The sequence below is a fragment of the Narcine bancroftii genome, chromosome 6 (assembly GCF_036971445.1).
Source record: "Narcine bancroftii isolate sNarBan1 chromosome 6, sNarBan1.hap1, whole genome shotgun sequence".
NCBI lineage: Eukaryota > Metazoa > Chordata > Chondrichthyes > Torpediniformes > Narcinidae > Narcine > Narcine bancroftii.
Window position 1 is genome coordinate 174767261 of NC_091474.1, and position 13478 is coordinate 174780738.

At 39.6% G+C, this 13478-nt stretch overlaps 2 protein-coding genes across 3 annotated transcripts in view; one reads left to right on the forward strand and one right to left on the reverse strand.

Annotated features, from left to right (window-relative positions):
- Positions 1 to 13478, reverse strand: part of nt5dc1 (5'-nucleotidase domain containing 1) — a 725609-nt gene that overhangs the window by 413142 nt on the left and 298989 nt on the right. The gene's annotated exons all lie outside the window — the stretch shown is intronic.
- Positions 1 to 13478, forward strand: part of LOC138736873 (collagen alpha-2(IV) chain-like) — a 146247-nt gene that overhangs the window by 10303 nt on the left and 122466 nt on the right. The window contains 1 exon segment of the mRNA XM_069886999.1: positions 6703 to 7959. Coding sequence (XP_069743100.1) covers positions 6703 to 7959 — 1257 coding nt within the window.

The window sequence follows — 13478 nt, forward strand, 5'->3', positions numbered from 1 at the left end:
TGTTTCCTGAGTGAATACGGATGAAAAAAAATTAAGGTTTCCCACATCTCTTTTGGCTCCATACAAACCGACCACTCTGATCTTCAAGGACACCAATTTTGTCCCTTACTATCCTTTTGCTCTTAATACACCTGTAGAAACCCTTAGGATTTTTCCTTCATATTGTCTGCCAAAGCCTTCCCCATTTCTTTTTTTTGTTTTTTCTTGCATTTTTTATTCTCCTCAAGTATCTCATTTGCTCCATGTTGCCTATACCCGCTATTCACTTTTCTCTTCCTCCAAACCACATCTCTCGAAAACCAAGGTTCCCTATGCCTCATAACCTTGCTTTTAATCCTGCTAAGCGCATACAAACTTCATACTCTCAAAATTTCTCCTTTGAAGGTCCTCCACATATGTTGTGCATCTTATTCCAATCCACGCATCCTAGATCCTTTCTCATTTCCTCAAAATTTCCTTTCTCCAATTTAGAATCTCAACCCAAGGCCCAAAACTACCCTTCTCCATAATTAACTTGAAACTAATGGCATTATGATCCCTGGACTCAAAATGTTCCTCTACATGTACTTCTCTCACCTGTTTTTTAAAAAAATTTAGACATACTACAAAGTAACAGGACATTTCGGCCCACGAGTCCGTGTCATCCTGTCCTGTCTTGATCCCTGAAAGGAGATCCAGTATCACATTCTCTCTAGTTGGTACTTTTATATATTGATTTAGAAAACTTTTCTGAATACATTTGACAAACTCCAAGCCATCCAGTCCTTTTACTGTATGGGAATCCCAGTCAATATGTGGAAAATTAAAATCCCTACTATCACAACTTTGTGTTTCCTGCATCCGTCTGTTATTTCTCTACATATTTGCTCCTCCAATTCTCATTGACTTTTGGGGAGTGTATAATACAACCCCATGAGTACGGTCATACCTTTCCCGTTCCTCAGCTCGACCCATATAGCCTCAATAATCGAGCCCTCTGGTCTGTCCTGCCTGAGCACAGCTGTGATATTTTCCCTGATGAGCAATACCACACTTCCACCTTTCAGTCAGTTCCCCTCGCCCACTCCAGTTCTATCATGCCCAGATAATTGAGCTGCTAGTTCTGCCCCACCTGCAACCAAGTTTCACTAATGGCCACAATGTCATAATTCCACATGGCAATCCATGCTCTAAGCTCGCCTAACTTTCCTACAATACTCTTTGCGTTGAAATAGATGGACTTTAGAAAATTTCCACCATGTATAACACGTTAACTTTTAATGGTGTATGCAATGTTCACATCTTTTCCCTCCTCCACTTCTCTATCTGCTCTGGCACTCTGGTTCCCATCCCCCTGCAAATCTATCTTAAACTAAAGATTGTCTTAGATTACAAGGCATGGCAGGTGGAATTTACTTTGGACAAATGCAAAGTGTTACATTTTGGTAAATTAGGCTTTTTTGGGTAAGATTTGCACAGTTAATGGCAGAGCTTTGGATGGTATTGTGGTAAAGAGGTCACAACGGGTGACAGATATGTATTTCCTGAACACAGGGTAGACAGGGTGTTGAAGGAAGACATTTCACACATTCACTTTCATCAATCAGGGCACTGAGTTCATGTGTCATGTTTCAAATGAGAGTAATGTGAACAGTTCTAGTAAACTAGCCATATGAAGCATGTCAGTTAGTAAGCCGAAAAAGTGCATAAGATTCATGAGGATACTTCTGAAGCCCCTTTTCCAATGGCACCTTGTTCCAGGAATTAATGGGGAATTAACCGGTTAAGGGTCCAATAGAAAAGGAAAGCGATCAAATGACATCAAATCACACTGGGGATTGACGGCCTTTACCCCAGTCATATCCCCAGCATCAGCTGATGCCAACATGCTGATTAAACCAGTGGAAAAAGGACAACTTTTATCTATTGCATTCCATTAGAAGGTAGACTTTCCGATGTCCGGGATGAGTTGTATTCAGTGGAAAACCAGTCAGTGTCCTGGTTAAAGATAGCCCAGTGGAAACAACACAAACAACTTCCTATCCCAGGATATACTGCGTGGCCAATTAACTGGGATGGCAGTGGAAAAAGAGCTTGAGACTGGAGGGCTTGAGTTGTCACAAGAGGTTAAATAGGTAAGTTTTTTTTCCCCAAGCATAAGAGGTTGATGGGTGATTTGGTCAAGTCATGAGGGGCATAAATAAAGTGAATGCTCATTGTCTTTTTCCCAGGGGTAGTCTAAAACTAGATGGCATAAAGTTAAGGTAAAAAGGAAAGATTCAAAGAGGACCTGAATTGCAAGTATTTCAGACAGAGGGTAGTGCAAAAGGAAGTGATAAAAACGGGTGCAGTGACAATGTTTAAAATACATTTCGACAAATGCATGGATAAGAAAGTTTGGGGAAAAGGATTAAATTCAAGCAAATAGGATGAGCAGATAGGTAAACTGGTCAGCACATATGAATTAGAATAGAGAGCTTGATTCTGTGCTCTATGACTCCATGACTTTGCACTCTTTCACGCTATATTTTCCTGCCACTCAAGGACCAATATCATCCCACCCAACACTCAAACTATGGGATACTCCAAAAGTAGCTACTGTTAGTTCCCTGCATTCCAAACATTGAACACAGCTCAGTTGTCATTTTCTTTACCTTTAGATTAATACGTACTGTTGAAAAATGAATGAAACCACATGGATACTGTCATTTATTTTTTGGTAATTTGAGTTTCTATGGCACATTATTTCTGTCCATTTCCGACCGTTATCTAAGCAAAGTTACCCTAACATAGCAAAAACAGAAATTGCATGAGATTAACAGCTGGCCTATCAAGAATTTTCCAGTTTCTGCAGTTTTCTTTTTATATTTTGGCAATTGCAAGGCCAGTTAAAAATCTTTGGTTTCACCTTACTTTTGGGAGTTTTTGCTTCAAACTTCAGACTTTTAAACATTGGAAGTTTAGCAGAACAGAATTTCTCAACAGTCTTGGAATATTGTGTCTATGCAGCTAGAGAAAGAACAACAGAACAATACAGCACAGAAGAAGACAATTTGGTCCATCTAGTCTGTGCTGAACTATCCACCTCATCCCATTGACCACAGCCCTCCATACCTCTCCCATCCATGAACCTATCCCATTTTCTCTCTGGATGTTGTGGGTTGCATGGATGTTTTCTGCACAGAAGGGGTGGTTTTGCCAGTGAATCGGGTGTAAAACATGAAATTTCTATTGGGCGTTTTTGTACAATGAGGTCAAGGTCATTGTCCTTGCCAAAAATGATGGAATACTTGCTTGGAAGTTCAGTACATGAGATTTTTCAGGATCTGGGAAGCAGCGGACTAATTCAAGGTGTCAGAATGGGAGAATACCCTACCCAAACCCCACTCCTAATGGAATAGAATATTTTGAAAGCAATATTATTGAAGATTTTTTTTAAGAGTTGGGCATTCTAAGATGTATTTTTATCATTTGTCAGAACTAGAAAAAAAAGTCTACATTGATTTGAACACATTATTTTCTTCCTTGTTTTTGATTGAATTGATTGGCTTTGTATTTATTTCCCTGGTTTCTTTTCCTTTTTTGTTTCCCTTTCTCTTCAGTTTTAATGTGGTATTTTGACTAAAGGGTTTCAGTTAAAGTTGTTTTATGACTTAACTTGCAAAATATTATCAGGTCCACTGACTTGCAGTGATGGAAGAAATAGCATTTTCTTTGTTACAAAGAATAAGAGTTTTGATGTTATTGTTAGGCTTGTATTCTCAGATAATAAATATTGATAGACAAGCCGTTAGATGTCAAAGTTGCATTGAATTGTTGTAATTTAGACTGTACTCACGGAAACAGACATAAATGTGGTCTTCACATTCTAACAAAAATATAATTTTCTACATCAGTTATATTTAACACCTCAAAGATTGAAAAGATTTAATTTGATTTTTTAAGATTTATGTTTTAGATATTGTAAAGAAATAGGTTTCTTTTTTCATTCAACTTGGCAGTATATTAAAGTTAGATGCAAATTAAATTATTTTTAGAAAAAGTGTTAAAGGTTAAATTTTCATTGTTAGAAAGATTAAAATGTATAGTTTAAAATTAAGGATAACTTTATGTATCAAATTGAATTTTTACAACTGGCATTGGCTGTTGCGAGGAAATGTGTAGCCATTACATGAAAATCTGATACAAATTTAGGGATGCAAAGATGGCAAATTGAAATGAGATCTTGTATCTCTCATAAAAAAAAACATAATTTACAACAAATAGGCTTAAAAATCTTGCCTCTCGAGACTCGTCCTAGATGGTACTCGGCTCCATGGAAGTAAATAAGAATTTATATATTTATTGATAATCTCTTTTCTTTCTTTGAGGTGTTGGGGGGAGGTGGGTGGTGGGTAAGGGAGGGGTTGGTAGGGAGGGAGGGTGGATATATCATGTCTGCTTTTATATGTATAATCTTTCATTAATTGAATGTACCATGGGATTTTTTTTTCTTTAAAAAATTTAAATAAAATATTCCAAAAAAATGAAATCTTTCAAGAGGGTGCAAAATGATTTTCAAGGATAATATCACAACTTGAAGTTTACACGTTATCAAGAAAGCTGACCAGATGAGGCCACACTTCACTTCATTAACAAGACTGAAGACTGACCTGCTGGAGATTATTAACATAATGCAAGGTTTTTGTTGGATAAACATGGAGAAATTTCTTTTGTTGCTGGGTATAGCTATTAGTTCCTGGGCTTGTTGCCAAAGGACAGACAATAAAACTAAAGTCTGACTACAAAATTAGAGGTATGAGCTTAATGCATGTGCAAATAATTTAATAAACTAACATAAAGACTGTGACAATGAAACCACTGTAATGTCTTGAAAGCCCAGCTCCTTCACGGATACCACTTAGGAGAGAAAATCAGCCATCCTTTCTGCTATGATACTCCAAACCCTGAGTATTGTATTCACCAAGCCCAGCAAATCACTCAGTTCAGAGGCAGTGAACAATAACCAGCAATAGCTAGAAACACCCTCGATTATCTAATGAATAAATAAAACAAAAGAAAAGTGAGACAGGCTAAAATCAAGAAAAATGAATATAAAATTATTACTAATAAAGCCAAGATGGAATTCAGGAGAAACTGTTTGAACTGGAGGTGATTATAATGTGAAATTCACTAATCTGGAGCGTAGCAAAACCACATAACGTAGATGCATTTCACTGAAATCTGGAGTACTGGGCTGTGTCCTGTTTTTGTGCGGTACCATTCCTTGGCTTGGCTTCGCGAACGAAGATTTATGGAGGGGTATGTCCACGTCTGCTGCAGGCTCGTTGGTGACTGACAAGTCCGATGTGGGACAGGCAGGCACAGTTGCAACGGTTGCAAGGGAAAATTGGTTGGTTGGGGTTGGGTGTTGGGTTTTTCCTCCTTTATCTTTTGTCAGTGAGGTGGGCTCTGCGGTCTTCTTCAAAGGAGGTTGCTGCCCGCCGAACTGTGAGGCACCAAGATGCACGGTTGGAGGCGATATCAGCCCACTGGCGGTGGTCAATGTAGCAGGCACCAAGAGATTTCCTTAAGCAGTCCTTGTACCTCTTCTTTGGTGCACCTCTGTCTCGGTGGCCAGTGGAGAGCTTGCCATATAACACGAGCTTGGGAAAGCGATGGTCCTCCATTCTGGAGACGTGACCCACCCAGCGCAGTTGGGTCTTCAGCAGCTTGGGCGGTACCATTATGCAACGATTTATTACATTACTTTAGAAAAGTAAAGGGAAGCTTACGTAAAGGGAAAGGTAGATACACAAACTTAATTGATGTGTTGCTGTAAATCTTCAATCAATGAAGGACTTATCAAAGGATGGTCATAGTTGCTATGCAGGAAACAAAGACAATTTAGGGACAGAACGTTTATAAAAACAATGTTGTAATGCTCAGATTTTCCACCATTTGAGACGCAACTATTGACCAAGACATCCCTTGGTCTATTTTGAGAAATAATAATGGACCATTTGCATTCACCAGAGAAGACGGGCTGGCCTTTTGTTCAATGTAAATGAAACTGTTTCTGGAATCCAAGCACTCTCTCTAAACTACCCAATAGAATCAGCTAAGATTTGTGTGTCCATGTATTTAAGGTGATCACACAACCAAGATGGAACACAGCTGGCATTAATTAACATGCAATTTATTCTATTGATCCATATCTGCGAATCCAACCTTGACAACTTATAGAATGCAACTAAATTCCAATTCAAGGATTTGTTCTTTGATCAAGTGGTGAAAAATTGGTTTCAAATTCTTTCAAATCATTTCTTCCCCTCTCTTATTCTTCATATAGCTTCCAAATATCTGCTTATTTGCCAGTAGAGCTCAATCTGCCATGTTGGGTTTTTTTGGTAAATATGCAACAAAAATTAAAACCAGCTTCACATTGTTGGGGGTAAAACAGAAAATCTGTGGACGCTGCTATCTAGTTCAGAACACTAAAATGTTGGAGAAACTTAACAGCTCACGCAGTATCCACAGGATGTAAAACGGAATTGATATTTAGAGCGTGAGCCCTTTGTCAGTTTCTCTGGTACTTTTGAGTACTTTCCATTATTGGGGAATTTTACTTAATCTTAAAATGTACATCCAAGCGAAAATAAACCAGTTCATCTCCAATAATGAACAATGTAACTATGGTCTTCACCAGAATCTAAAACAGATCTCTTCCTTTTTTGTTAACAGTCAGATGTCATCAAGGACGACCTGGTCCACCCGGACTACGTGGTCCACCAGGATACCCAGGAAAACCAGGAACTGGAGTTCCAGGACAACCAGGTCCTCCAGGGCAGCCAGGCCCACAGGGGCTGCCAGGCATAGGAAAGCAAGGTAATCCAGGAGCACCAGGAAAATCAGGTGAAAAAGGCGATACCGGACTAAAAGGGAGCATGGGACCTGTCGGCATGCCAGGACAGAAAGGCTCTCCAGGTCCAAGGGGATTTCCAGGGCCAACTGGATTGTCACTTCCTGGTAAACCAGGAGCACCAGGGCCAGCAGGTGCTTCAGGACCATCAGGCCCACCTGGGGAAAAAGGAGAACCGGGGCCCCCAGGTCTGATGGGTGAAAAGGGAGAAAGAGGAATTGGAATACCAGGACGTCCAGGTGACAGGGGTTTTCCTGGACCACCAGGGCCACAAGGAGTCCGTGGTAAAGCAGGATATGGAAAACCAGGAGCCCCAGGCATTCCTGGCAAACCAGGAGAAAAAGGTGAAAAAGGCTTAGCAGGCTCATCTGGAATCGCTGGGAAACCGGGTCAAAGAGGTCCACCTGGATTACCAGGACCACCAGGCATTGGGAAGTCTGGAGCAGATGGCATCCCAGGGTTACCAGGTCCTCCTGGTCCCAAGGGACCTGCTGGGTCCCAAGGCTTGCCGGGTGAACCCGGACTTCCTGGTTTTGGGAAAATTGGTCCACCAGGTCCTAAAGGGGACACAGGTACACCAGGTCCTGCTGGATACCCTGGAGAGAAAGGAGAGCCAGGCACTCCAGGCAGTCCAGGACCTTCTGGACTCTCAGGACCCTCTGGTCCACCTGGGCCTCAAGGGTTACGAGGGGCACCCGGTGCACCTGGCGCGCCGGGAACTAAAGGGGCAACAGGACCAGTCGGCATTCAAGGATATCAAGGGCCCAAGGGTGAAATGGGTCCTGGGGGAGCTCCAGGAAAATCAGGAATTTCAGGAGAACCTGGTCCACCTGGATCACAAGGTGTGAGGGGATCACCCGGTCTTAAAGGTGCGATTGGTCCGATTGGACCACCTGGCAAAACAGGAGAAGCTGGTTCTCCGGGTCTTCCAGGACCACCAGGATTCACAGGTGAAGTTGGGTTGACTGGACCTCCTGGACCTCCTGGCCCAATAGGACCACCTGGTTATCAAGGACCTCGAGGATTCCCAGGAGAAAAGGGAGACCCAGGACCTCCAGGGCTCCCTGGACCACCAGGTCGTTCTTCCAGCTTCCACGAAACAATAGCTCATGGGCCGCCAGGTCCTCCAGGTGAAGAAGGTCCTCCAGGTCCGCCTGGGCCCCCTGGTCCGCCAGGGCCTCCAGGGAAAAGTGCACAACCAGGAAAACATGGGAGCAACAATGGTCACTACATTGTACCAGGAGTCACAAACTCATATCCAGCTTTTACCGCTATTCTTTCACAATCCTTTCCAAAAGTAAGACAACCTATAGCATTTGACAGAATAGTAGCCAATCAAAATCATGATTATGACCCATCAACTGGAATATTTACATGTAAAACACCAGGTATCTATCAATTTACTTACCATTTACAAGTCAAAGGAGGAAATGTCTGGGTTGGACTGTTCAAAAACAATGAACCAATCATGTACACATATGATGATTATACAGAAGGTTATGTTGATCAAGCCTCAGGAAGTACGATAATACACTTGAATGAAAATGACCAAGTTTACATTGAGTTACCTTCAGTTGAGTCTAATGGCTTGTATTCTTCTGATTATATGTATTCATCTTTCTCAGGATTTTTAATTAGTCAAACGATCTGATACATATTAATCATATTGGCAATTCCCTGAGCCACGTGCCATAACCCACAACTAACCCACCCACCCTCCACCCCTCCACCAAAGCATTGAGTAAATTCTGCATACTCGTGGAGTGCTGGCAATTCATAAAGAATACTTCAAAAAGGCTTGACACCTAAAGGATATGGGCATCTTGGGGATAAATATAGCACATCTCCCACTTACTACCTGCTCAGGGTTGGCTCTGGTTGAAAGTCTTGTCCACAGCATTTTATCACCTGCTGAATGGCTGTAATATTTTTCCGTGGTCTGGATAGTCTATAGGAAATATGTCACCAAATGTATGCCCACTGCCCACTGTTTCAAAGTAAACTTTGTGTCATTGTCCATCTTCCCAAAGGAAGACAGCAGAGAATTACCCTTCTTTTGGATAACCTGGTGAAGATATATTTCTTCTAATTACGTATTACATCATGGTTTACTGATATTACTTGACTAACTGAATAATAGTCATTTTAATCATGTCATCAGCAAGTATGTATATCCCTTCAAATGGAACCCAGAGAAGCTTCCCAAAAAATTACAAGTTGCAGCCGTCTCATGGCAACAAGAAAATAAGAGAACCTATTGTGTCAGAGTGATTATATTTAAAGCAAAAAGTTCAAGTGTTGTGAAATAGAATGTTAAAAAATTAGACCAACTGGGATTCTCATTTCACGCTTCTGAAACAAAAACGTCACAAATGGAAAAGGAAATGTAAAAAAAAAATTGCTTCTTTATTTTCTTCATAATTATCTTAGAGGTATGGCAAAGTCTAAGCCTACAAATTAATTATTCCTCAATTAAATCACATAGAGATCCTTAATGATGAACAAATATTGACAGGAATCAACTGACAATATTGCATTGATGAATATTTTGAACTTTCTTTTCATATACCCAAGGTCTTACCATGAAAAACAGAGTATTAGAAATGGTATCAAAATGCATGAATAACCACAAAGCTTTTTTATTATTTCAAAACATGTATTTTATATAAAAAATAAAATTGTTTGTGATGCTACTTGAAATGTCACTTGCTTCTGTTCAACTAGAATTATGGAAAAGAGCTGCCCCTAAGTTCAGATATGCTAAGATGCAGTTTGTCAAGATGGGCCCATGACTTCTGAGAAAATATGGGGGAATACCAAAGGCATAGATTGATTAAGTTTTCAATGGCTTCTGGTCAGAAGGTAAGAGTGAGTGAGCCTGGTCGTGGGGCTCACCAGTTCTCACTTCGAAAAAGTCCATTGTTTGTGAGGTCCTACACTGCACTCAAACTGCTCCCTCCCCCACGCCCCCATCACCCCCCCCCCCCAAACAGGACAGTACAGGGAAGACCATTTAAATAGAAATAGACACAAGGGGAGGTGTTCAGCTTGCTCGTCAACAGAAGTGGCTCATGAGTTTACGGTCAAAATCAAGGCCATCATAGTGAATAAATTGTCAAGCTATTGAACTGAGCACAAACAAGAACCAAGGCAAAGATTTAGCAAGTTCTACTCTTATTTGTAACATACAACTGTTAATCGGCTCAGGAGTTTGATATGTCTTCAAAAAGGGGCAACAGACAAAGGTTGTGAGTCTATAAATGGAAATGAAGTTGTGATCTACAAAATTAATTTCAACAACACGTCAATTATTTTTTATAGTTGTGTAGCAGCGGCTACACTGCTAACTGAAGGATCGGACAACCAGATGGTTTGAGTTCATTGAGCAAAACTCATTTATTGCAGGCTGACTGGCTGGTCTTATACTCCCAGCCCGGACCTGGCTGAGAACCGCGGTGGGGGCCCCAACATCACCGGGGCATCACGCGGGTCGCCAAGCGTGGGCTTCTGAGCCCGGTGCCGAGATCGGGAAGAAATCCCATTTTGGCTGGCTGCCCCGCCGCGTGCATGAGAAGCGGGGCTGGTTCGCCTGCCTAATGGCGTACCGCCACAGTTGGTTAGTTTCATTTTATCATTTTGAAATTTCTGCTCTATGATCCTTAATGTGAACCGATGACTCAGCAAGTTCATAATAATATTAAGATAGAAATATTTTTCAACATCTTTAGAAAAGAAAGCTAGGCATTCTTCACTATTGCACAATATGCTATACAGAGGAAATGAATTGAAAAATGATTGGTCTTTCACTTCTCAATATTTCTTCGAGGTAACGCAGAGATTGTGAGGCATGCACCGTGAATTCTGTGTGCAATACATTTGATGAAAATTACACACCCTAAATTCCTTTGAGCATTCAGACCTTCTTAATGGCAGACCTAGTCACACTGAAGCAGGCTCTTCATTTTTACCTGGAAACATAATGTTAAATAATTAATATTACACCAGGTCTCCTGTTGGGGATCTGATGTGTCATTCTTCTGACAGACAGATTCATTTACAATGTATTATGCTTAGTGTTCCCTCCTACCTCTTGAGCCCTAACAGTTAGAGCCCCCAAAAAAGCATGTTTTACCACCTCCTCTAACTCAACCCAGACCTATGCTTTAACATGGAACAATCCCCTTCTATCACTTGAACTTCAGTCGCTTCTCTTGAAGTCTAGCACTGAGTTTCAGTAATCATAACCCTCTTCCACCATTCTCTCAAATATACATGAAAAAAAAAGTACTGCAATCATTTCCAATTTCTTGTCACTGAGTCCACTTTAATTTCACTACTTCCAGAGATTTTGTTGGCAAAATACCAATAAACTGGATTGTGTGATTGAGAAATTTAAATATGTTTTAAAAAGCAGCACAAAAAGGCATATCAATGTAATTAAATTTGTGGGGACATTGAAAAAATAGCATCACATTGAGAGCCTACAAAAATGAACTTATTCTGGTAATTTATGTGAATTATTTGAAAAACAACTCAACAATATTGCCAAGTTTTCACTCTGCAATGTGGAATAGTTGAAACCAAATTCAATTTCTGTCCAGCAGCTGCTATGATTAATTATTTTCTTTTGATTTATGAAACTTTGTCATTGAGGAAGAGAAACAGCTGATTATATATTATTCTTAAACAAAATAATTTCCAAAATGATGTTATAGTATCTAAAGGAAATGAATCTCTTCCTGGAGATTTACCACAGAAAAGGCCATTAGAAATTTAGTTCTATGATGTTGTTTAACAAAAACATGGTGCTTCCAACTGTTATTCTCCCATAATCATCAAATTAATGTGAAGAAATGACAAACTGAAACATTAATTAAAAATGCTTCAATATCTGCCCAGGCAAAATCCATTAACCATCTTGAAAAATAAAAAAATTACAAACACGGGAAATTTGGAATAAAAACAAAAACTGTTTTAATTATTCAAGTCACACAACTGTGAAAAGGGAGAAAAGGGTTGACATTTCAGGTCAAAGTCATTCCCAAAGAATGAGGAAAGAGAAATAACAGGGGAATTATTTGATGAAGCAAAGCCAAGATTGCCATGGAAATAAGCTATGAATGAAATACAGCAAATTAGATAATGGAGGTAAGAAGCATTCTATCTAACTTTTTCCATTAACCCACTGACAAGATGATTTTTTTTTACAGTTCTACAGCAACCTTGGTCATCTATTTGTCCCGTCCCGAGCATCTCTGCAACTTAAAACAAGCTTACTTTCTCTCTTGCTGCATTCTAAAATAAAAATAAGGTGAACAATTTTCAAATCAATGTGCATTAATTCTATGAAACATTAAAGGAGCTTGGAAAATTATAAGGAAAGCAAATGCAAAGTTGTTTTTTTTCGCTACCCAAAGGTGGAAGCCTTCAGGTCCTGGATATTTGGATTTCTCATGTCCCAGTATTTTATCTAATACCATTTTGTTCAATTAACTTAAGCCTCCATGGTGTGCTTTTAGACTTCCATGTATAATTTGTATTTTGTCCTCTATCACTATAATAAAAATATTCAATTAACATATTGGACATTTCCAAAAAATTGAATAGGAATCAAATGCTTATTTTAATATCATTAGTTTGCAATACCAATTATCACCCTAACTCTCGTAATATAGCCATAAAAATTTTACAACCAGTTTTGAAAACTACTGTAAACTTATTTACTCTACTCATATATTGCTTTTTCTGTGTCTCCCTTCAATTCTGGTTCAGGCCGTGGAAATCTGGATGAGGTTTCACTTGGTAGACAACCAGAATAGCATGAAACCAAAAGCATTGATACACGACCATGGTGGTTAAGTTACTGAACTGGCTTCTGGACAGCTGGAATGTTGATCCAAAGATAAGTTCAAATTCCACCATCGCAACTGGGGAAATTAAATTCAAATAGTCAAGTAAATCTCAAATTAAAAATTATTTTCTCTCTTTCCCAATTCTGAAGAAGTCTTTGACCTGAAACATTAATTCTGTTTCTCTCACCACTGAGAGAGAACAATATGTTAATTTAAACACATTCTGTTCACAAATTAATTGCTTCCTTTTTCTATTCTACCCTTTATACAACACCCAATCCATGGATTGATTTTTAAAGGCTGCCTGAAATGGCCCAGCCAGACATACAAATCAAGGGATATTTTAGAATGGTCATGAAGAGTGGATATGTTGCCATCACTCACTTCATGTGAATTAATTAAAAATAAAGTTGGAATGGTCCTAACCTGTCATGTGACAGGATGAAATGTACCAGTCTGTATAGCAATTTGGGTTAAAGGACAGTAAATGACCTTTGGTAAAGAGTTGCTACTTGAACTTGATAAAGGGTTGGAAATAGTATAGCACAATTGATTGCTAGATCTCAACAGGAAGATATACTCAAAATTTGAAATCACAACATAGACAGTATAGATGTTCCAAATCCTAAGTGTTTTTAAAAGACCAGTCAAAACATTTACCAGTTGATGTTTTGGGACTGAAACCAGTCTCGTTCTAACCACCATGGTCTTGTACCAGTGTTTTGCTTTCATACTATTCTGTTTGT